Here is a 23,603-nt window from a genome sequence, read left to right as displayed (position 1 = left end):
TCAGCCAGAGCTGAAAGAGCCAACGACAGAAGAACTTCACCCAAGCATCTGAACCACGAACCACAACACATCTCATTCCTCTAGTGTCTGTTGCCTTTTTTTTTTAAACAAAGAAAACACCAACAAAAACAGAAGAATGCATAAATGGGGAGGGGGAGAGGGGGAGGGGGAGAAAAAAAAATCTCTTTTATTGTTTTCTTTTTTTTTTCTTCTTCTTTTTTCCTTTTTTATTTCATTTTCTTTTTTTTTAATTATTATTTTTTCAGTTGGTTGCTTGTTTTGGAAGATTTCTACCAAGGTTCTGTTGGTTGTGCACTTGCTTTTAAGGAAAAAAAAAAAAAAAAAAAAACACAAAAACAAACAAGTTAATAACCTTTTAAATTAAAACCAGGGTTTAAACCCAGAACCAAATCAGGGCTTAAGCTGATCCTGGCTGTATTGAAATAAGGAAAAACTGCAAAGAAACGTTTTGCAGAGCAGTTTGGGGAGCTCCAAACCTGCAAAGGAAGTGGTTTGGAAGCTCCAAACCTGCAAAGGAAGTGGTTTGGAAGCTCCAAACCTGCAAAGGAAGTGGTTTGGAAGCTCCAAACCTGCAAAGGAAGTGGTTGTGGAGCTCCAAACCTGTAAAGTGATTGGGGAAGCTCCAAAACTGTAAAAAATTGGTTTGGAAGCTCCAATTCTGTAGGAAAAAAAAAAAGGTTTGGAAGCTCCAAAACTGTAAAGAAATTGGTTGGGGAGCTCCAAACCTGCAAAGAAAGTGGTTGGGAAGCTCCAAACCTGCAAAGAAATTGGTTGGGGAGCTCCAAACCTGCAAAGAAATTGGTTGGGAAGCTCCAAACCTGCAAAGAAATTGGTTGGGGAGCTCCAGGATTGCAAATAAAGTGGTTGAGAAGTTCCAAAACTGTAAATAGTGGTTGGGAAGCTCCAGAATTGCAACAAAGGTGGTTGGGAAGCTCCTAATCTGCAAATGCAGTGGTTGGGGAGCTCCAAAATTGCAAATTGAAGTGGTTGGGAAGTTCCAAAACTGTAAATAGTGGTTGGGGAAGCTCCAAAACTGCAAATAAAGTGGTTGGAAAGCTCCAAAATTGCAGATGAAGTGGTTGGGGAAGCTCCAAAATTGCAAATAAAGTGGTTGAGAAGTTCCAAAACTGTAAATAGTGGTTGGGGAAGCTCCAGGACTGCAGCTGAAGTGGTTGGGGAAGCTCCAGGACTGCAGCAAAAATAGTTGGGGAGGCTCCAGAATTGCAAAGGAGGTGGTTAGGGAAGCTCCAAACCTGCAGATCAAGGGGTTGGGAAGCTCCAAAACTGTAAATAAGTGGTTGGGGAAGCTCCAAAACTGTATAGAAAAATGGTTTGGAAGCTCCAAAACTGCAAAGGAAGTGGTTGGGGAAGCTCCAAACCTGCAGATAAAAGCAGGTTGGGGGAAGTTCCAGAACTGCAAATAAAGCAGTTGGGGAAGCTCCAAATCTAGTCCTAGACAATAAAAATGATTAAAAAAGACAAAAGACAAAAAAAAAAAAAAAAAAAAAAAGAGAGACAAAGACCCTGGGTTGGTTGGTTTTGTTTTTTTTCCCTTTTTAGTCTAGCAAATGCTGTGCTGCTTGGGTACAGCTGGGCCCTCCCTGAACAAAGTCCACAATTTATTTTTGTACTTTTCAGTCGAGTTGGAAATATGTAAAAGCCTCTCAGAAGTAAGTTATGAGTTTGATTATTTTGATTTTGTTGGGGGGGTTGGTATGGGTTTTTTTTTTTCCTTCTTCACCTCATGGTTTCTCTTCTCCACTTGAAGCATTTCTTTGCCTTTTATTCCTTTTATTGTTTGGGATTTTGTTTTTTGGGTTTGTTGTTTGTTTTTTTTTTTTTAAGTCTTTTGATGATAGGAAGAATGCCAAAATTGCAGCTTTGGGGGATTGGATTTCAATTTGCAGTATTCAGCCTCTCTGTTTCACTTTTCATTATTATTATTATTAATTTTAATATTTTTTTGGCCAATTTTTGGTCCTTTCCAAGTGTTTACAATCGACAAATGTTGTTTTTTAATTATTATTATTCACTTTTCAAGGTGTAAAATAGCTGCTTTTTGGGTTTGATTATTTTTTTTTTTTCCCCCCCCTTCTAGGTTAGCAGCATGCAAGGGAAATCATTTCAAACCATGGATGTTTACAGTAGTGGTTTCCCCCTTTTAATTATTATTGTTATGATGATGATTATTTCTTACTGGAGTAAGAAGAAAAAAAAAAAAGCAAAGGCTGGGGTGAGGGTTGGGGTTTTGGGGGTTTGTTTTCTTTTTGTTGTGGTTGGGTGGGAGGTATTCAAACCACTCAAGGTCTTTATTAGCCAGCAAGCTACCTGAAAGCAAAGCTCAGCTTGGAAGGGAGCTGCTGGTGAGAGCCTTTTGTAACTTCAGTTTACTAAAGAGGTTTTTTTCTTTAAGTCCCTTGCTGGACCTGGGCCTGACTGCATAAGAGAAATAATCACCTCTGCTTTTTTAGGACATTCTCCCTCCTCCTCCCCCCTTTTTCCTTCATGGAACCCTCCCAGAGCTTGGAGAAGCAGAAGGGAGATTGGTACAGTTAGGGCTGGTTTGGTCTCATCTCAGATGTCTGACTTGCAGCAGTTCCTCCTCCCCCTGCCAGTAAATTCCATTCCCTGGGGACAGAGCTTTGTGCACAGCAGTGCTTGGCAGCATGCAAGATCCCTCCTGCCAGGCCAGCTCCATCACCACTTGGGCTACAGGATCCTTGGAGGTCCCTTCCAAGGGGGCTCTTGTAGATGAGGTGCTTCAGGCTGTGGTTTAGGGTCATGGTTTAGGGTTGTGGGTGGGCTCCCTGGGCTCAAAGGGATGCTGTGATTCTCTGATTCCATGATTCCTTGTGACATTCCCACAGATTGCATCAGGTTGGAAGGGACCTCAGAACTCATCTTGTCCAACCTCCCCCTGCAGGGACCCTTAACTAGAAAAGAAACTTCCTGCTGGGGCTGAGCTCAGCTTACCTTGTTCAGGGAACCCAGAGCAGGATCAAGGCTGTGGACTGCAGAGCAGGGCAGGAATGCATCCAGCTGTGCTCTGCAGAACCAGCCCCATGGCAGGGCAGGAATGCATCCAGCTGTGCTCTGCAGAACCAGCAGCATGGCAGGGCTCTGGGAATCATGGAGAGGGAATAACCCATGGAGATTTAGGGTGAAAAAGGTTTGAGCAGAAGGCAGGCAGAGGTGTGTAGGGGAAGATCAGCCCTATGTAGAGAGATGTTCCTTCTCTTGGGGTTTTGGGTTTGGGTTTTGTTTTCCTCTTTTTTTTTTTTTCCCCTTTTTTGGTGCCTTTTTTTTTTTCCTTCCCCCCACCTTTTTTTTTTTAAATTTCTTTTTTCTTTTATTTTTTTCCTTTTATTTCCTTTCCTTTCGTTTATTATTTTTTTTCCTTCTACTTCAGATCTGCAAGCTTGTGCACTGTGGGTGAGTGACTATTTTAGTGTGAAACGTGTTTTTTGTCATAGTATTGAAATAATAATAATAATAATAATAATAATAAAATGGAAAAAAAAATAAAAGCTTCAACATTAGTTTGGATGTGGAAGGTGTAGGGATAGTTCAGATCTGGGGGGAAAAGAATATATAGAGAGATATATATATATATAAAATTCAGGACAAAAAGCAAACAAACCACAAAGCAACAACTCTTAGAAGGAACAGAAGCCTTGAAAGGAGCTGATTGTGGCAGCTGATTGTGGCATCCATTCCTTTGTGCTAACAGAAGGGGGATTGGGGGATTGGGGTGGGAGGGTTGGGGGTGGTAGGGAGGCTGCTGTGTGGCTCAGGTGTGTTGAGCCACTTCTGTCTGTGTTGAGTCTTTGAAGGCAGCATCAAATCATCTCCAAAGTGTGAGAAATTAATGGTCTGGTCACTTGCTAAGTGTGGGGGTTTGGGTTGGGGTTTGGGGATTTTTTTGTTGTTGTTGTTGTTGGGTTTTTGTTTTGTTTGGGGGGGTTCTTTTTGCTTTTTTGGTTGTTTTGGGGTTTTTGGGGTTTTTTTTAGCTCCTTGGGATGCAAATGGAGGATGAGTGGCTGCAGAAGCAGAGGCACTCATGCAGTACCCATTCTGAGCCAGGATGGCAGGGTAGGATGGGTCCTCACTTCATAAGCTTTGTGGTTCCAGGGGATCCCTTCCAGCACCCAACCATTCTGGGATTCTGTGCTAGGGCAGGAGGAGGAAATGTGGCTCTTGGGTGACCCCCACAGCAGTGCTGGTGCAGCTCTGGGGACGTTTGGCTCATGGTCCCTAAGCAAACCAACCCAAATCAAGGCTGCCCAGGGAGGTGCCCCCTCCCTGGAGGTGTTCAAGGCCAGGTTGGATGAGACCTTGAGCAGCCTGGGCTGGTGGGAGGTGTCCCTGTTGTCTGCAAGGGGGGGTTGGACTGGATGCTCCCTTCCAACCCAAACCATTCTAGGAGAGTCCATGGCAGGGGGGTTGGAACTAAATGATCCTTCAGGTTCCTTCCAATCCAAACCATTCTGTGAAGGTCCATGGCAGAGGGGCTGGAACTGGATGATCTTTCAGGTCCCTTCCAAACCATTCTGTGAATTTCTGGAGGTGTGTGGCTTTGTGTTGAGGTCAGTGGGGTGAGCAGCACTCCAAAGCCACCCCACCTCCCTTTTTTATGTCCTCATGACACCTCCCAGTACTTGCAGATTAACTCTGGAGAGTGGTTTTGTACTCTTCCCTTCCCTGAGGCCCATTTCAGTTAGGGGTTACCTCATTCCCAAGCTAGTTTGGGCTTCCTTGCTTTGTTGGAAGCCTCTGCAGAGGGCCCACCCTGCTGTCTGTGCTGTCTGTGTGTCCATCCATACATCTCTATCCCTCTGGCAGTGCAGGCTGAGCAGCTTCTAGTCGTGGAGTGATTCCATTTCATGCTCCCCCATCCGTGCCAGACAGCCAGGTGCTAGTGGTGCATCCTCTCCTTCAGCTCTTTGAGTGGAGTTTTTCTTTTTCACACTTTATTTTTTTCCTATGGAAGCCTTCAAACCCCAGGTTTTCACACCAGGCTGTTTTGATAGATGTTCTCAGACCCTCCATTGACATCCTTTCCCCAGCATTCCCTACTTTTTTTTTTTTTTTTTTTTTGAGGGGGGGAGGGGGAAGGGGCTTCTATCTTGTTAAAAAAAATAAAATTAAATAAATTAAAAAAAAAACCAACAGAAAAAAAATCAACAAAAAAACCTTCTTTTTACCAAGTGAAGCATCAGTTCCACCTCTGTCCCCGTTCTCACTGGTGTAAATACTGATACTAACTGAGGGTTTTGACTTTGCATTCTGTCAGAATACTGTGTTCCAATAAAATCCACAAAAAATGTCTCAGTCTGCCCTTCTTGAGCTGCTTGGCCCTGCTTGAGCTGCAAGGATGGGGAAGGGACCTGAACGTCCCTGCTCTGAGACCTGCTGGGGCTGGAGAGCAGAAGGCTGAGAGGGGATCTGGTCAATGTCTGTAAATATCTGAGGGGTGGGGGGTGAGAGTAAGGGACCAGGCTCATCTTGGTGGTGCCCAGAGATAGGACAAGGGACAACAGGAACAAGCTGGACCCCAGGAGGCTCCGTCTGAAGCTGAGGAGAAACTTCTCTGGTGTGAGGGTGCTGGAGCCCTGGAGCATGCTGCCCAGAGAGGTCTTTGGAGACATTCAAGCCCCAGCTGGATGTGTTCCTGTGTGACCCGCCCTGGGTGGTCCTGCTCTGGCAGGGGGGGTTGGACTCCATCTCTGCAGGTTCTTTCCCACCCCTGACATCCTCTGTCTCTGTGATGTGGAATCCCAGGGCTGCATTTGCACCCAGGTTAACGTGGAGCAGGCAGCCCCATGGGGTGTGCCTGTAGGCTGAGCTGAGCATTTGCCTGAGGCTCTGGGCTGCAGACATGCAGGGAATGCAGCTGCCAGGAAGCTCAGCACCCCCTTGGCACATGAGGCACAGGAGAGCATTTCCCTTCCCTGGCAGCGTGGACACGGGGAAGGTTCTACCTTCCCCAGCATGCCCTGCCCTCCTTGGCACCTCCTGCTTTGGGCAGGGCTGCTGCTTCCAGGGCACCTCTCTCTGTTTCCCACCTTCCTCTCCTGAGCCCCCCTGGATTATGCTGTGTTTGGAATTAAAGCATCCCAGCAGTGCAGCAGGGACTCTGTGATGCTCTGGCTCCCTTTGGTGGCTGACAGCTTCTGTTAGCTGCCACCTCCAGGCTTGTGGCTCTGCAAACGAGGCCTTAGAGCATCTCCTGAGAGTGGTGCCATGTACCTGTGTGTGAAGTGCCAGGGGAAGCTGTATGCCAGCACTTCTCAGAACCACAAGCCTGACACATCCTAGCAGGGCTGTAAAAGGGAGGGCAGCTGCCCCTCAGAACCTCCAAAGGCTGAAAGACATCTCTGGGCTATTGCAATGTGCTGCTGGAGGTCTTCCAGCCCCCTGGGTTTCCTTTCCTGCAGCTTCATCCACCCAGACGGACCCCAGAGCCACAGCACAGCTGCGGTTGGCAGCACAGGAGCCTGGCAGCTGACTTGGGCACACAAAGGCAGCAAAGCAGCCGAAGGGCTGCAGGGCAGCTCGCAGCCTGGCAGCCGCTATTGTGCGGGAGGATGGTGCCATCCGCTGGCTGCCGTGCTGCTAGCACCACCCTGCGTGCCCCCCGGGCATGGAGCCTGCCTGGATACCAAATCCCTGAGCCCCTGCGAACCACCGGCTGAGCCCCATCCCGGGGAGGCAGCTCCGCAGCCGGCAGCACGGAGGGGACAGAGGCCAGCGCTGCCTGCCGCCGGTGCTCGGCACGGCACGGCTTGGGGGTCTGCCTGCCGCCGGTGCTCCGTACGGCTGAGGGTCTGCCTGCCGCCGGTGCTCGGCACTGCACGGCTGAGGGTCTGCCTGCCGCCGGTGCTCGGTGCTCGGCACGGATGAGGGTTTGCCTGCCGCCGGTGCCAGGCACGGCACAGCGCTAATTGGCACCTTCAGGTGCTCGATTTCTACCGTGGTACCAAGCCAGCGTACAGCGGAAAGGCGCAGGGTCTGGAGGGGGACCCCTTGCTGCACCCTGCGAGGCAGAGGGCAACAGCCGGAGCTGTGACCGGGACTGGAACAACTCCAACCGCAGCACCTCCGCGAAATGGCGGATTACGATGCTCCGCCCCTTCATTTGCATAGCCCCGCCCCCGCCCCGGGCGCTGCGCAAAGAGAGTGGCCGGCGGCGTTGTCTCCACGGCAACAGCGCCGCGTCCCTTCCGTGCTCGGGAGGTGGCTGCGGAGGTTTCCCAGTCGTAGCCATGTTGGGCGACCCGGACCAGGAGCGGGATTTCCAGCGCTTCCTCTGCCGTGTGGAGGAGATCTGTAAGGCTGCCGCGGGGCCGAGGCACAGCGGAGGACGTCTCGGGCCGGGCGTGGGGCGCTGCTGCCCGCGGGGAGGCGATAGTGGGGCCGGGGGTCGGGGGGAGGTCCCCGTGTTCTAGGGGTAGGGTGAGAGGGGTGAAGGTAAGGCAGGAAAGGGATGGGAAAGGGGAAAATTCCCACCCCACCGCGTTCCGAGGTTGGTTCCTGGGGTCTCCTGGTGAGCTCAGGTGTGCTGAGGCTTTGCAGATGCATTGTCTGATGCAGAAGCTGCAGGGAGCTCTGGGAATGAGATGGATTCACGTTTGTAAATGTCTCCGTTGATGGAATCACAGAATGCTTCTGGTGGGAAGGGACCCTCCAAGCTCATCTTGCCCAACTCCCCTGCAGTCAGTAGGGACACCTACAACTAGAGCAGGTTGCTCAGGGCCTCATCAAGTTTGACCTCCATCCTGGTCACCAGTGCCTTCAAAAGCACATCAGGGACACCTGAACTCCTGCTCCCTCAAGGATCACTGAAGAGGTGTTTTTTTTCTTCTCCCCACCCCCCCACCCTCCCCCTGCCCCCCCACCCCCCCCCTGCCCCCCCACCCCCTTTTTAGCCAATTTAGTGCAAGGTTTGAGCTCTGCAGACCCAGCTGTCAAGGAAAAAGCCATTGCTGAAACAGAGAAGAAACTCCATGACCAAGAAACTACCAAGGAGGAGGACAGCATAACGACTGTGGACAGAACAGTCATCAACACAAGACCTTCAGTAGGTGCTTTCCCATGCCCTATGAAGTCCTCCCCATCCCTTCTTTGGTTTTCCCATTGGATATTCCCAGTGTGCATCAATCTGGTGCCCTGTAGCTTTGAACAAGCTGACCTGCTGCTCCTCTGGGTTGCACTGGAATGCCACCTCCTGTGTTTCTCCTCTTGCAGGGTGTTGCAGAAGCAGTGAATGCAGGTAGGATGATTCTCCCCTTAGTATTTAGCATCTCTTCAACCTGTTTTAGCAGAGATAGAGTTGCTCTTACTTCGTGCAAGGCTTAATCCCACTCCTTCCAAACTCAGAGCTAACTTCTGAGTGAATTTTGATTCAGGTCAGAGAGCCAGGAACACACTGAAGGATCTCAGCAGCATGGCTGTGCTTGAGCACAGGTGGGAGTCTTGTTGCTGTGCTTTGTTCTATTCTTGCCTCTCATCTCAAAAGTTTGCTTTCTGAATTTAAAAGCAAGCAAAGTTCTGTGCAGAGATGAGGAACTTGGAGGCAAGAATGGAAATCCCTGAGCTTTGAGTCAGAGTTTGTCACTCCTGGCCCAGTTTAATTGTTGAAGTGATCCTTTAATATTTTCTTTGTAGAGAAGTGACTCAGAAATACCTGAGAAATTGATTGCCTTTTTTTAATTTTCTTTTCTTTCATGTGTACATTGATTTTAATGAAGTCTGTGCTCTGTCTTTGTTTTTCAACTCCACTGTCACCAACTCTCCTGGCTCAAAGAGGCCTTTCTGGCAGCTCTGGAAAAGGATGCAAAGGAACGAGCTCAGTGCAGGAAGAGAAATGAGCTGCTGGCAAATGGTAACCACTGGAGGCTTCTCCAGCTCACCCCTTCAGAAACTGCTTGGCAAGGGTCTGGGCTGGTGCAAGTGGCTGGAGACAGGACAAGGGGGAATGGTTTGAAGCTGAGGCAGAGCAGGGTTAGACTGGAGCTGAGAAAGAAGTTCTTCAGTTTGAGGGTGGTGAGACTCTGGCACAAGGCTGCCCAGGGAGGCTGTGGCTGCCTTCTACCTGGGGATATTCAAAGCCAGGCTGGATGAGGCTTGGAGCAGCTGAATCTCGTTGGGAGGTGTCCCTGCCCATGGCAGCTGGGTTGGAGTAGATGATCTCTGAGGTCCCTTCCAGCCTGAGCCATTCTATGAATATTTTCCTCTACAAGCTATCCTCTTTATGATCAGGGTTTAGGATGGAGGCAGTGAGTTTGGGTATTTCAGAGCTGGGCTGGGCAAAAAAAAAAAACCCACACCAAACAAAACCAACAAACAACAATTCAGATTTCCCTCTGGAAGAGGAATGGAGATTGTTCAGTAGTAGCTCAGAAATCTCTTGCAAATAATGGCTAATGAAGACAGCTGGAGTGGAATTTTGATGAAGAGAATGTAGGCTCTGTTTCCTCAGTCAGTATGAGAGGAAACAAACCCCAAAAGTTGCTGTGAGTGCATGGAATGAAAACCCAAATGTTGCTTTCAGTGCATTTCCATTGTTTTGCAGCTCTGAAGGAGAAGGGAAACGAAGCCTTCAGGAAGGGAGACTATGCCACAGCCATTCAGAGGTACACTGAAGGCCTGGAAAAGCTGAAGGATAAGCAGGAGCTTTACACAAACAGAGCACAGGTCAGCAGCTGGAAATGAGCTACCCCTGCCCTGCTTTTCATGCTGCTTTGCGTGGATAGAACCCCAAGAAGATTGAGTTTCACAAGGGGTAAATGTGTGCTGCATTGCAAACAGCCTCAAAACAGGGAGGCAACAATTTCCTGGCCACCCTCCAGTAGCTTTTGAGCCACATCCACAGTAACTTCTGGCTCTGCCTAGAGGTTAGCAGCAGGAAAGTGCAGAGAGAGGACTTGAATCTCCTACAGACTTCATGGAAACTCTTCCCTCTTGAGCCCTGTGTCTGAATTCCTTGGAAGCTTGAGTTCTGCTGTGGCCATTCCTTCCCAAGGGAGTGCTCATGACCTCTTCCTCTTGGATATGCCACAGCTGAACTCCTGCTCCTCCAGAAGAAGGGAGGAGGGGGAAAAAATAATCATTTTAATTCATAATTGTATTTAAATGCACTGATTTTTATTCTTTTTTTTGTGTAGGAATCATTTTTAGAGCTGTTGTAGAATGTTAACATTTGCTTTGCATTCTCTGCTTGTCTTGGATAGTCACAGAATTATTTCAGGTGGAAGGGATCTTTAAGCTCAGCATCCCTAGGTGTGGATTGAAGGTTGTGTTAGTGAATGTATTGTGAGCTCTGAGGGGGTTGAAAACAAGCAGCAGCTGGTAATCATCCTGGAAAATCAATGGCTAGGCAACTCAGCAGCCTGCTGTTATTTAATTAGCTCAAGCTTCTTTAATTAGCTAATAGTGGAAGTTGAGTGAATTATAGAATCCTAGAACAGCTCAAGTTGGGAGGGACCCCAGAGCTCATCCCCTCCAACCCTGTGCCATGGGCAGGGACAGCTCTCACCAGCCCAGCTCTCATCCAGCCTGGCCTTGAACATCCCCAGGGAGGAGGCAGCCACAGCCTTCCTGGGCAGCCCATTCCAGAGTCTCACCACCCTCATCCTGAAGAACTTCTTCCTCAGCTCCAGTCTAACCCTGCTCTGCCTCAGCTTCAAACCATTCCCCCTTGGCCTGTCTCCAGACACCCTCAGGAAAAGTCTCTCTGCAGCCTTCCTGCAGGATCCCTTCAGCTCTAAGGTCCCCCTGGAGTCTTCCCTTCTGCAGGCTGACCACCCCCAGCTCCCTCAGCCTATTCTCACAGCAGAGCTGCTCCTAATGTCTTCTGCCTGGACTCTCTTGGTTTCATTTCAGGCCTACCTGAAGATGCATGAGTATGAAAAAGCCATTGGTGACTGTGAATGGGCATTAAAGGTAACCCCAGCAGTCTGTCTTGGATGGACCAGGCCAAGAGCTCCTGGAAGGTGGGACTGGGGGTAACTGGTGAGGTGGAGAATGGAGATGGAACTGCCCCAAAGCAGTGGTGGTGCACAGCTTGCTGCCCCCTGGGTGAGCCTGAGCAGTTAATGCTGGAGTGCTGCCTGCCTGCTTGAGGCTTTTCTAGCTCCTAAAAGCTTTTGATTAGGAGTTTGTTAGAAGTGATAATGAGCTGCTGCCTTGGCACACATCCTTCTGGAAAGGCAAAGGGCTCTCTTTAAGCTCACCAAGATCAGGTAAAGGTGATTAAAACCAGACAATAGCAAGGAGCTGAACCCCAACTGAGCTGTGTCAGTGGTGCCCACAACAGATGATTGTGGGCAGCAGCATTTCAAGCTGTTGGTGCTGAGCTGGATGGTTCCTCTTGGCTTGTTTGTTGTTGGGCTGGGTTTTGGCTTGCCTCTGTGCACAGCTAATGGAAATCAGCATTGCTTGAATTCCTGGCAGAACTAATCAGCAGAGACATGGAACTGGTGGGGTTAGAGGCTTGTAGGTGCAGGTATCAACAGCAGCTAATTGCATGAGAGCCTGCTTGAGGAGCAGTTTCCTGGGAAGGCTCTTAGCTGCTTTCCACCTTTTAACCAGCACAAAGCCTTTGTTCCATGCAGAGGGAAGGAAAGTTGGCACCTAGGGGGGAATAATTCAGCCTATAAACTGGAGGTGCCTCTATTCCATGGCATGAATCCCCTCTGCTGTGCTTCCAGGCTGCTGTAACAATTCATTAGAAGGCTGGGGAACAAAAAAAGACAAAGTGGGAAGGTAACAATTTCTAAACACATCATTAATAATCCTTTTCACCACAGTGCAATGAAAAATGTATCAAAGCCTTTTTCCTGATGGGGAAAGCTCACCTGGCACTTCAGCACTACAGTGAGGTAAGCTGATGAGGTCTTGGGGTGCTTTTGATGTGAAACCTGGGCCTTGTTGCTGAGGGGTTCAGGTCATTCTGGGGGGTGATGTCCTCTTTTGAGCAGTGGGTGTAAGCTCAAGGACCTTACAGTGCCTTTTTATAACTCCTGGTTTTGATCTGCAGCTTCACTACCTGAAGGGGGCTGCAGGAAAGCCAGGAAGGGACTTTTGACAAGGGCTGGGAGTGCTAGGATGAGAGGGAATGGATTGAAGCTGGAGGAGGGGAGACTGAGACTGGAGATGAGGCAGAGATTCTTTCCAGTGAGGGTGGGGAGACCTCATTTTTATCACCTTGCCCTTTGTGTGTTAAAATGTGAGCCCCTTGCTTTTCTCTCTGCAGTCCAGGCAGTGTTATGAGAAGCTCTTGCAAACAGCTCCCCACAAGCAAAGCCTGTTTGAGGGTAAGAAATAGAAATTGTTGCACTGTCACCTCTCTTACAAATGTCTAAGGGGTGGGTGTCAGGAGGATGGGGCCAGGCTCTTCTCAGTGGTGCCCAGTGACAGGACAAGAGGTAATGGGCATCAGCTTGAGCATAGGAACTTCCTTCTAAACATGAGGAGGAACTGCTCTACTCTGAGGGTGGCAGAGCCCTGGAGCAGGCTGCCCAGAGAGGTGGTGGAGTCTCCTTCTCTGGAGACTCTCAAGGCCCACCTGGATGTGTTCCTGTGTGACCTGCTTTAGCTGACCCTGCTCTGGCAGGAGGTTTGGACTCACTCTTCAGAGATCCCCTCCCATCCTGTCATTCCTGAGCATACCAGACCAGGTAGCTGCCATGCTTTGTTTTCTTTGGGTTTCCAAGATTGTATGAATGAGGTAAACCTGGAGGAGAAAAGAAGGAGAGCTGAAGAGAGAGCAATGGAGGAAGCAGAGTCTGGCAAGCTGGCTGCTGTGTCCATAAAAGAACTGCTGCAGAAGCTTGGCAGACCTGACCAGAGCATCCTCTACTATGCAGGAGGCATCAGGCTGCTGGCAGGAGCTGTGACAGGCTGTAAGTATTTCACAGACTCATAGAATGGTTGGAAGGGACCTCCAGGGATGGAGTCCAACCCCTGCAAAGGAAGACCACTAAGGGCACTTGATGAGGCCATTACTTGGAGCTGTACCCCAAGGAGAAGAGTAAGAGTTGGAGCAGCTTTTAAAGGGACAGAAAAGCTGTTCCTGTGTGGGAAATAGAAAATAGCAGTATTGGATCTTTCACAGTTGATGGGCAGTAGAAACCTGCTGGATGGGGTCCAGAGGAGGCCACAAAGGTGATCAGAGGGCTGGAGAACCTCTGCTGTGGGGACAGGCTGAGAGAGTTGGATTGGATAGGGCTGGGTGATAGGTTGGGCTGGAGGATCTTGGAGGTCTCTTCCAACCTGGTTGATTCTATGAATTTGGGCTGTTCAGCCTGGAGAAGAGAAGACTCCAGGGAGACTTTCAGTATCTGAAGGGGACCTACAGGAAGGCTGGGGAGGGACTGTTCAGAAGGGCTTGGAGTGACAGGATGAGGACAGAGGTTTGGAACTGGATCAGGGCAGAGTCAGGTTGGCCATCAGGAGGAAGTTCTGCACAGTGAGGGTGGGGAGACACTGGAACAGGCTGCCCAGGGCTGTGCTTGAGGCCCCATCCCTGGAGACATTCAGGATCAGCCTGGATGTGTCCCTGTGCAGCCTGCTCTGGCTGGAGCTGTCCCTGCTGCCTGCAGGGGGTTGGCCAAGATGCCCTTGGAGGCTCCCTTCCAAGCCAATGCACTCTGTGAATATCTTTTTCAGAAGCAGATGAGAGTTGTAGCTGAGCTCCTCAGACTTCCTCTGGCTTTGGGTCTCTTTAGAGCTGTTTAATTGGTTTATAAACATTTGTAGCTCCCTGGGAGCACATTGGGTTGCAGAGCATCTCATGTTTCAGTCCTGTTAAAAAGCCTTTCACTTGAAGTCAATTGTTCTTCCTAGCACCAGGCAGGAGCCAGAGCAGTCTTCAAAGCTGCTTTTCTACTTCAAGCAGCAGTCTGGAAGCTCTTCCTCCCCTCCTTTAATGATGTCCTTTCCTCAGAGCTGTTGATCCAGTGCCCTTCTCTTTTAACACTGTGTTCCAGCAGGGCAGGAGTCTGCCTTCACCATGATACCCCAGCCAGCTGGCATCAGAGTGCTGATTTGTTTCCCCTCTGGATTTTTTTTTTTTTCAGGCACTGAGCAAACTTTATTTAGAACAAACAATGGCTTCAGTCTCCTCCGAGACAACGAGGCTGTGAGAAGGTAAGAGCCCTCCAGAGGGAAACAGAAGGGGGTTAGAGCACAAGGGAATGAAAACCCTGTGCTCAGGAAACAATCACCTCTTGAAATGCAGCTCAGAAGATAAACTCATAACAGATCTGACTCTCTGAATTGACTGACCTGTGTCTGCCTCCTCTGACAGTGAGCACAATGCAGGAATTTCATCTTCTGTCTCCTGTTTCTCCAGCCAGAGCAGGCTGCCCAGGGACACTGCAAGGCTGAATCCTGAATGCCTCCAGGACTGGGGCCTCAACCACCTCCCTGGGCAGCCTGTTCCAGTGTTTCCCCACCCTCATGGTGCAGAACTCCCTCCTGATGTCCAACCTAACCCTGCCCTGCTCCAGCTTCATGCTGTGCAATGCTCCTGTGGGCTGTGTGTGGGGTGAGGCTGGAGTGGAGCTGGTGGGTCACAGCTCTGCTCTGGGGAGAGGTCTTCTGGAAAACAATTCTGATAGTTCATCTGCTAAACATTCCAGCTCTGGGTTGAGAGCTTAAATGTTCCTCTGGCAGATCCTCCTCCCTGTGGGGCTTCTCTGATCTCCCTGCTGCTTGGATCTGTCCTTTTGCTCCCTTGATGAGGCAACATTTCTAATTTAGGGGCTTCTGTGCAGAGAGAAGCAGCAGTGCTGGAGTGGAGCTGTCTGTTTCTCTCCTCTTGCTGTGGCAAGCTGTCTGCTCTGGGAATGGTAAGCTCACATCATCCCCATGAATCACTGCTAATGTCCTGTCAGTGTGGCAGGAACATCACTCTCCCTGAGCACTTGGGTCTGGATGTTGTTACAAACAAAGTTTCAGAGGTCAGACACAAGTGCTGGAGGTTTGCAGCACCAAGCTCACTTCTGGCAGCTCTGTGCAAGATGAGATTCCATTCCCAGGCTATTTCTGTGAGCATTTGAAAACCTGCTGAAGGGGTTGGGGAGTCAGTTCCCTGTGGTTATTGCTGTTCCTCAGGCCTCTGGTATGAGTTTGCCTTTTTCTGTGAGCAGTTAGAGCTGCACAGGGCAGAGCTTTGTATCAGAGCCATCTGGAAAGGCTGAACAACCCTGGCAGCAAAGGAGGGCATGAGTGGATGAAATGAAGACACAGAATTGTTTGGGTTGGAAGAGGCCTCTAAGATCATCAAACCAGCACCTAGGGGGAAAAATTGTGAGGGGAAGGGGGATGCCATTGTGTGAATTCCCTCTGAAATCTTCTCTTTTTGCAGAAGCAAATCAGCATCTTCTGTTGGCCGACCCTGATGTGAATGCACAGCTGCCAGAGCTGCTCTCTTCTGGGGAAGCAGAGATCCAAAAGGAGACCCTGGCACTAATTTCTCTTTACTCAGAGAATGAGAATGGGAGGAGGCTGCTGGGCAAGCACCAGGACCTAACCAGGTAATGAGCACTGCTATAGCTCAGAAAGTTGTCCTTCGTGCCTGGGTTGACAGGTGTTCAGTGACAGAACAAGAGGGAATGGATTGAGGCTGGAGGAGGGCAGATTGAGACTGGAGATGAGGAAGAAATTCTTGCCAGTGAGGGTGGGGAGACACTGGAACAGGTTGCCCAGGGAGGCTGTGGATGCCTCCTCCCTGGAGGTGTTCCAGGCCAGGCTGGATGAGGCCCTGAGCAACCTGGGCTGGTGGGAGGTGTCCCTGCCCATGGCAGGGAGCTTGGAACTGGATGAGCTTGAAGGTCCCTTCCAACCCAACCCATTCCCTGAGTCTCTGGACCCTCTCCTCATCTGGTGGGTGGTGTTTATGGCTATGCAAGTGTTGCCATGACTCACTGAGTAGAGAAGAAACCAGCAGCTTGTGCCCTTTACCTTATTACCCTGCAATTTCCTGCCAGAGTTAAGCAGAGGATAAATTTTCCTTTACTCTTCTGCAGTAAATGGTTTGAGATCCTTGGCTGAACAGAAAAGATTCTCCAGCAGCTGTGCACCCTTCACTCTATGACATCCACCATTAATCCAGGGACATTTTTTCCTTGGAGGGAAGGTTAAAAGAAAAGAATCAGAGCTGAGGGGATGCTTTAAAACAAAGCAGATAACATGATTGTGCCTCAAAAGATCAGGGGGGTTGAGATCTTCCCTTTGGAGGGCCTGGGAGATCCAGCTTGGTCCAAACCCTGCTGCACACAAAGGAGTGTGAAAGGTTGGATCAAGAGGGTCCCTTCCAAGCTGGCATTCTGGGATCCATCAGGATCTGTGTTGGTGCACTCCAAGTGCTACTTAGCTTTGGTTGAAATCATTAAAGGTCTGACAGAACTCTTTTGGCCTTTTCCTGATTGACAGCTGGCTGCAGATCCTGATGAGGTTTGTCCACTACAGTGATGCCAGGGCTGGCAGTGCCATGGACATCCTGGCTGATTTGACTGCAGAGGCAAGGTGAGTGCTTGGCTTTTATCCAGTGGTGCTGGAAATGTGCCAGGGCTTGGGCAGAGGCTGCTGTGAGGGTGCACTGCTGACTGAGGGCTACCTTGTCTTGATGGTGGTGTGTTGCCTGTAGTGATAGATTGGTGGAATGGGTTGGGTTGGAAGGGACCTCAAAGCTCATCCAGTTCCAGCCCCCTGCCATGGGCAGGGACACCTCCCACCAGCCCAGGTTGCTCAGGGCCTCATCCAGCCTGGCCTTGAACACCTCCATGGAGGAGACATCCACAGCCTCCCTGTGCAACCTGTGCCAGTGTCTCCCCACCCTCACTGGCAAGAATTTCTTCCCAATCTCCTGTCTCAATCTGCCCTCCTCCAGCTTCAATCCATTCCCTCTCATCCTAGCACTCCCAACCCTTGTCCAAAGTCCCTCCCCAGCTCTCCTGTTGACCCTTCAGGTACTGGAAGGCTGCTCTGAGGTCACCCCAGAGCCTTTTCTTCTCCAGGCTGAACAGCCTCAGCTCTCCCAGCCTCTGTGTGTTCTGTCTAAAGCTCTCATCTTGCTTTATCTCCCAACAGGTTCAACTCCCAGTCTGGTGGTCTGCTTCCCCCAGGAGTCTTACCTTTATTCACCCAGCTGCTGGTATGAAAGCTCTCAGCTTCTGCACTTCTGCTTTGCTTGTGTGTCAGGTGCCCTCTGACTGCTCTTTGCTGTGTTACAACCAGTTGATCCTGGGAAGAACCCCTCTGTGCTAGACCTGCAGTAGCTGCCATGTCTCTGGTGCTGTAGGTACAAGAAACCCAGGTCTGGAGTCAGCTTTCCTCAGGAAAAGCTTCTCAGTCTCCAGTCCTCAGTGCCTGGTTCCTCCCCATTTCTGGTTTCATATTCAGCTTGCTTGCAGGCACCCAGTGGGAATGTGTCAGGCCAGGACCTCACCCTCAGCTTTGGGCTGCACTCTTGGTGTGACTTTAATTCACCTTCACCACCTCCCACCAGCACAGCTTGCTCAGGGCCTCATCCAGCCTGGCCTTGAACACCTCCAGGGAGGGCACATCCATCACCTCCCTGGGCAGCCTGTGCCAGAGTCTCACCACCCTCCCTGTAAAACCTTCTTCCAGCCCACATCTCCCTTCTCCTTTGTTCTTGATTTGTTCTTCCACTCCTCTGTTCATAGGCCTCGGCCAAGCAGGTGAACCAGGCAGCCCTTGCCCGCTGTGTTGGCATCATGGGGAAGCTGTGTGCAGCTGTGGGCACCCGAGTGCAGCTGGCAGAGTGCAGGCAGTGCTGGCAAGCCTGCCTCCAGCTCCTGGTAAAGCAGCTTGGTGCTTCCCTGGGAGGGTGTCCTCAGCCCCAGCTCCTGGGGAAATGGCATTGCTGTGCCCACGTTTGGCTGCCTGCCCTGACAGCTCTCACCTGGCACTGAGACCTCCCTAGGGTGGACATGAGGAACAATCTCTTTATGGCAAGAGTGGTCAGGAGGTTGGAACTGGATGATCTTCAAAGTCCCTTCCAACCCAACCCATTCTGTGAATCAATGACAAAGAGAGGGAGATTTGGATCCTTTTGTTAGGCTGCTGAATAGCTACAGTGGGACACTGGGAGTCCAGAGCTACAGAAGCAACTACTGCCTAGGGGCAGAATGTTGCTAAAGCCCCAGGGGATCAGGAGTCCCCAGGGGATCAGGAGTCCACATCATCTGAGCACCTGACCCACAACCTTCCACCAACTGGCAGCCTGTAGCTGGCACACTGGTATTCAAAAAAGGCAAAAGAGGTTTGCCCCTGGTGGTAATTTTTTGGGGGTTGGAAAAGACCTCTGAGATCATCCCAGTCCAACCAGCAACCCAACCCCACCATGGCCCCAAGTGCCATGGCCACAGGGTTCTGGAACACCTCCAGGCATGGGGACTCCACCACCTCCCTGGGCAGCCTGTGCCAATCCCTGACCACTCTTGCAGCAAAGAAATTTTTCCTCCTCTCCAACCTAACCCTCTCCTGGCTCAGTTTCAGGCCATTTCCTCTCCTTCTCTCACCTGATCCTGGGGAGAGGAGACCAACCCCCACCCCACTGCAGCCTCCTCTCAGGCAGCTGTAGAGGGCAATGCTGGAAGTGCATCCTCTGAACCCCCTGCACTCTTCTCTCCTTTGCACACAGGATCAGTACCTGAGCAACCCACCCCAGTGCCAGGAGTGTGTGTTTGCAGTGCTGGGCCTGATGATGAACCTACTGCTTGAATCCAATGTGGTCATCCAGGTGAAGCAGAGCTGGGAATGTTCTTTGGTGGTGGTGTCCTTGGGAGATTCAGAGCTGCCTGAGCAGCCTTGGCAGGAGTCAGGCCAGAACATCCCAGTAGAACAGATGAGGAACTGGGATGTTGTGACCTTGCAGCCTGGAGAGGGGAGAGCTTGGCTGCATGAGCTGGCTTTGGAGCCCTCTGTCACATCCAGCTGGGTGGAGCACTTAAACCATTCTAGGAGTTCCTGAAGTCACCTCTGGGTGCTGGGGTGTCAGCAGCTTCCTGTGCCCTCATCTGGACTCTTTCTTGTCCAGTATTTTGTACCATTTCTGCTCCAACCCTTCCTGAGCTTTTCCCACTCTTGTTCTAGTGCCTGGCTGTGGAGATCAGTGGCAGGTGCATGTCCCTCCTTGGGGACAAGCATGGAGGCATTGTCACAGTAAGTGCAGTGGGGCTGGGGAGACACTGGAGCAGGCTGCCCAGGGAGGCTGTGGCTGCCCCCTCCCTGGAGGTGTTCAGGGCCAGGCTGGATGAGGCCTTGAGCATCCTGGGCTGGTGGGAGGTGTCCCTGCCCATGGCAGGGGGTTGGGACTGGATGATCTTGAAGGTCCCTTCCAAGCCAAACCATTCTGTGAGCAGTGAGAGATCTGTGGACTAAGCACAAATCCTGCTTGCTGAGCTGATCTCTTCAGTGCCAGCTGCTGCCCTGTGCAAGGCTGGCTGCTAGGCTGTGAAACCTGAACCATTCAGAATTATTAGTAGCAGAGATTCACAAACACACCACTCCTGACTCAGCTTTTGATGTTGCTTGATGCAAGAGGCTCTCCATACCCTCTTTGAAGCTACTGACAACTCGTTTCCATCCCTAGGATGGTTTTCAGTATCAAACTCTGCACAGAAATGAATCCATCTGGAAGCTAAAAGGAGCCAGAAGAGGTTGGGTGGTTAGCAGCTGGTTCTTTTTTCACAGTTCTCATCTCCAACTCACACCTAGGAGACTCTGCTCCTCTTGGTGGTGTGTAACTCCTACAGGTAGCAGTTACTCAAGGGAACTGGAGAGGAGCAGGTGTGGACTCAGAGTCCATTCCCCCCCTCTGAGCTCACCTGGATGCTCCTTCCTGGCTTACTCAACAGCAGCAGTGGTGGCCTGGTCCCTGCTAGGGCTTTGCTTCAATAAATCACCACAGAGGGAGCTGTGCTGACCTCAGCTGGGTCTCATCTCTCTCTGTCCTGAGCCTTTAGAAGCTGTGCTGAGTTCAGCTCCCACTAAGTGACTAAAAACTCCACCTCCTGAAGATGTTCTTCATTATGTTTCTCTACACTTCTCCTTTTATCACTTCTTGGGCTTTATTCTGCCAAAAGTAAACCACAAACAACCAAATCCTGGGATGAAACCTGCCTGAAGTTGTCAGGAACAACTAAACCTTTTGCATTTGGTGGTGGTGGCTGTTGTTTGGTGGCTTGATTTTGTTCTCTCCTCTAATTCAGAGAGCCACTGGAGTGCTCAGCTGCATCCTGCCAGCAGCCTCCTCAGCATTGCAAGCAGCAGTCCAAGGAGGAGTGGTGAAGAAGATGATCAAATTCCTGAGAGTAAGTCCATTTAACACATGAGTCCTGCTCTCTTGGCCTTTAAGAAACCCACAGCTGCCCCTCTGTCCCCAGGAGGACAGGAGCAGTCCCTCTGCCTGCAGGGAATGATTTGAAGCTGAGGGTTAGACTGGATCTAGGGAAGAAGGTCTTCAGCATGAGGGTGGGGAGACACTGGCACAGGCTGCCCAGGGAGGCTGTGGATGCCTCCTCCCTGCAGGTGTTCAAGGCCAGGCTGGGTGAGCAGCTCAGTCTAGCTGAGAGCTGTCCAAGCCTATTGCAGGGAGGTTGGAGTAGATGATCTCTGAGGTCCCTTCCAACCTCAGCCATTCTATGATCTGGCCTGCTCCTGAGCCCGGGCTGCCTGGATCCTCCAGGTGTGCTATGATGCAGATAAAATGAGACTAGGGGAAGCTTTGTGGCACTCAGCTTGGAAGCAGCAAGCATCAGAGGTTTGAAAGGAAGGGGCTGCAGGGCTTCAGGGCTGCTTGTGGCTGGCAGGACAGAGATGGTTCTTGTGCTCACCTTGAGAGGCACTGACAGAGGTCTGCATTTGGTACTTAGGGGAAGGAACACCCAAGTGTGTCGATGGCACCCAAGCTGTTCTGTTCCCCTGAGGGGGCTGGGCTGTGAGCTGGGGGTGTGTTCATGTGTGCTTCCATCACTTCTAGGTTGGGGGAGAGCTCACCTCCAGTTATGCCCTGAAGACCCTTTGCATCTGCACCAGGAGCAGCAGACAAGCTCAGGAAGATCTTGTGAAGGCTGATCCAAGTGAGTGACAGCCTCAGCCATGAGAGTGTGAATGCAGAGAGGGGATCTCAGCATCAGCCAAGCCAGCTGGGCTGGGGGAAGTGTCCCTGGCTGTGGCAGGAGGGTGGAGTAGATGATCTCTAAGGTCCCTCCCAACCTGAGCCATTCTGTGAGGCTGAGGCTGTTTGCTTCACTGTGCTGATGGCTCTCTGGGCCTGGTGTTAAAAGGGAGTGGCTGTGGAGACAGAGTGGTGATGCCAGAGCAGGTGTCTGGGGATTTCTTTGCTCTGCTCATGTGGTGTAACACTTCTGAGATTGCTTTAAAACCCAGGTTCAATTAATGCTAATTTGACTGCACCAGGGAACAGCTGAAGTTTACCTAAATGGTTGAACCTGTCAAGAAACTGTCAGCTGCTGTAGTTCAGCTTTGGACCCTGAGGATTTGCACTCATTCAAAGCCTCTCAGAGCATCATCTTCCTTCTCTACACCCCATAAGAGTTTCACTGTCATCTGCAGAGGAAGCTTTCACTTCCTCAGATTAGCAAGAGCACTTCTCTCCTTCATTCCACCTAAACTCCTGGGGGTTCAGTCCTGTCAGCAGTCACTGGTTTGTGTTTGCCTCCTCTCTTTGCCAACCCAGATGTTGCCCTGTTGCTAGGAGCCTGTCTCAGGATGTGAAATTGCAGCTGGGCTGCTTGGTTTAGCTTCTGCACCAGCTTCTGCTGCTGGACCTTTGCAGGAGACATGACTGCAGCAGAAGAGAACAGCAACCAAAGGAACTCCTGGGACCCCCAGGGCAGTGTCATGCCTGTGAAGGCCATGGCTGGGTTGTGGGTAGCAATCAGCCTGGCTGGAATGGCTTTGCTCTGAATTTGCTCTGGCTGAATGATGCTGAGGCCTCAGCTGCTGTTGCTGCTTGCAGTGCCAGCAAGAGCTGTGCAGCTCTGCCAGGGTTCAGAGGCTGATAGAATGGGTTGGGTTGGAAGGGACCTTCAAAATCATCCAGTCCCAAACCACTGCCATGGGCAGGGACACCTCCCACCAGCACAGGTTGCTCAGAGCCTCATCCAACCTGGCCTCCAGGGAAGAGGCATCCACAACCTCCCTAGGCATCCTGTTCCAGTGTCTCCCCACCCTCACTCTCAAGAATTTCTTCCTGCTCTCCCCTGCCAGGCTGCCCTCCCCAGCTCCAATCCATTCCCCTGTTGCCATCCCCACACCAGTCTCTCTCCCAGGGTTCAGAGTGCTGCTGAAGTTGTTGGACTCAGAGAATGAAAGGCTTGTGGGGAATGCTGCCTTGTGCCTTGGCCAGTGCCTGGCAGTTCCTGGAGCAGCAGCCTCCTTGCTGGGTTCCAAGGTGGTGATGACTTTGCTGAAGCATGCTGGAGGTGATGCTGCCAGAACCTCAGTGCAGGAGAACTCAGCAATTGCTCTGGGGAAGCTTTGTGTGGCTGAACCAAGGTATTGTGACAAAGGCCCTTGCTGTTAGTTGCTAATTCCTAACAAGGAATCTCCTACCCTGCCTCCAATTCCCACCTCTGGTATTGTCCCCACAGCTCTGCTTTAGGCTTCCTGGGTTGGTAGTTGTCTGTCTGAACACATCTCCAAGCTCATTTTGCTTTGCTTTCTGATACTCCCTGTGCTGCAGGAATGGAAGGAGGAGTTGTTAGAGGTTTGCAGAGGTCAGAGCAGTGATGAGAGCAAAGCTCTGGGCAGCCTGATCTAGGTGGAGGTGTCCTTGCTGACTGCAGGGTGGGGGGCTGGGGGGGGGGGGGGGTTGGACAAGCTGAGCTTTGAGGGTCCCCTTCCACCCCAATGCATTCTGTGAGTCTGTACAGCAAAAGTATAAAACCATCAAAGGATGTCTGCTGCATGCCAGGAGGGTCAGCTGCACCTTGCACTGCATTCCAGCTGGGTTCAGCTGGGTCATGTGGATCCTGAGCCACTGCAGAGAGCAAGGCATGATGCTGAGACCCCAAAATGTAATGCTTGGCCTCTGCTGAGGTCCCAGATGAGCAGCTGAGTAAGTCTTTGCTCTGAGATAAAAAAGGGAGAGACCCTCTTGGTGTTAGTGTATCACCCATGTGAGCAGCTGTCAGGTGTCAGTTAGAATCCTGGGATGGCTCAGCTTGGAGAGGGAGCTCAGAGATCATCTCCTCCAACCTCCCTGCCATGGCCAGGGATAGCTCTCACCTAGACTCAGCTGCTCAAGGCCTTGAACCCCTCCAGGGAGGAGGCATCCACAGCCTCCCTGACAACCCATTCCAGAGGCTTTCATTTTGCTTTTTGTGGGGAAGAATAATCTGGAACCTCTGCTTTGCATGCTGCTTCAGGAGTGGCAGCTGGGGCATGGGCTTAAGGCTTTTACTGTCACCCATCTTCTGTTCCTGACCTTTCTCTTGTCTTTTTCAGGCACATTTTCCAGCTGAGGAAGCTCAATGGCCTGGCCATCCTCAGCTCCTCTATGAAATATGTGCACAGCACCTGA

At 50.9% G+C, this 23,603-nt stretch overlaps 1 protein-coding gene across 1 annotated transcript; it reads left to right on the top strand.

The window, feature by feature from the left end:
* Positions 1 to 7,287: 7,287 nt before the first annotated feature.
* On the top strand, positions 7,288 to 23,603 carry TTC12 (tetratricopeptide repeat domain 12). Its single transcript, XM_054395559.1, has 21 exons — positions 7,288 to 7,432; positions 7,951 to 8,106; positions 8,283 to 8,294; positions 8,829 to 8,906; positions 9,597 to 9,718; positions 10,907 to 10,966; positions 11,833 to 11,904; positions 12,279 to 12,339; positions 12,739 to 12,927; positions 14,104 to 14,173; positions 14,789 to 14,877; positions 15,396 to 15,564; positions 16,463 to 16,555; positions 17,120 to 17,183; positions 17,716 to 17,850; positions 18,696 to 18,794; positions 19,148 to 19,216; positions 20,266 to 20,367; positions 21,036 to 21,135; positions 22,351 to 22,576; positions 23,528 to 23,603. Exons 1-21 carry the CDS (start codon positions 7,288 to 7,290, stop codon positions 23,601 to 23,603), a joined length of 2,187 nt encoding a protein of 728 aa, XP_054251534.1.

Source organism: Indicator indicator, chromosome 34, assembly GCF_027791375.1.
Source record: "Indicator indicator isolate 239-I01 chromosome 34, UM_Iind_1.1, whole genome shotgun sequence".
NCBI lineage: Eukaryota > Metazoa > Chordata > Aves > Piciformes > Indicatoridae > Indicator > Indicator indicator.
The sequence above is the reverse complement of the archived record's forward strand: the minus strand, read 5'-3'. Positions and strand labels throughout refer to the sequence as shown.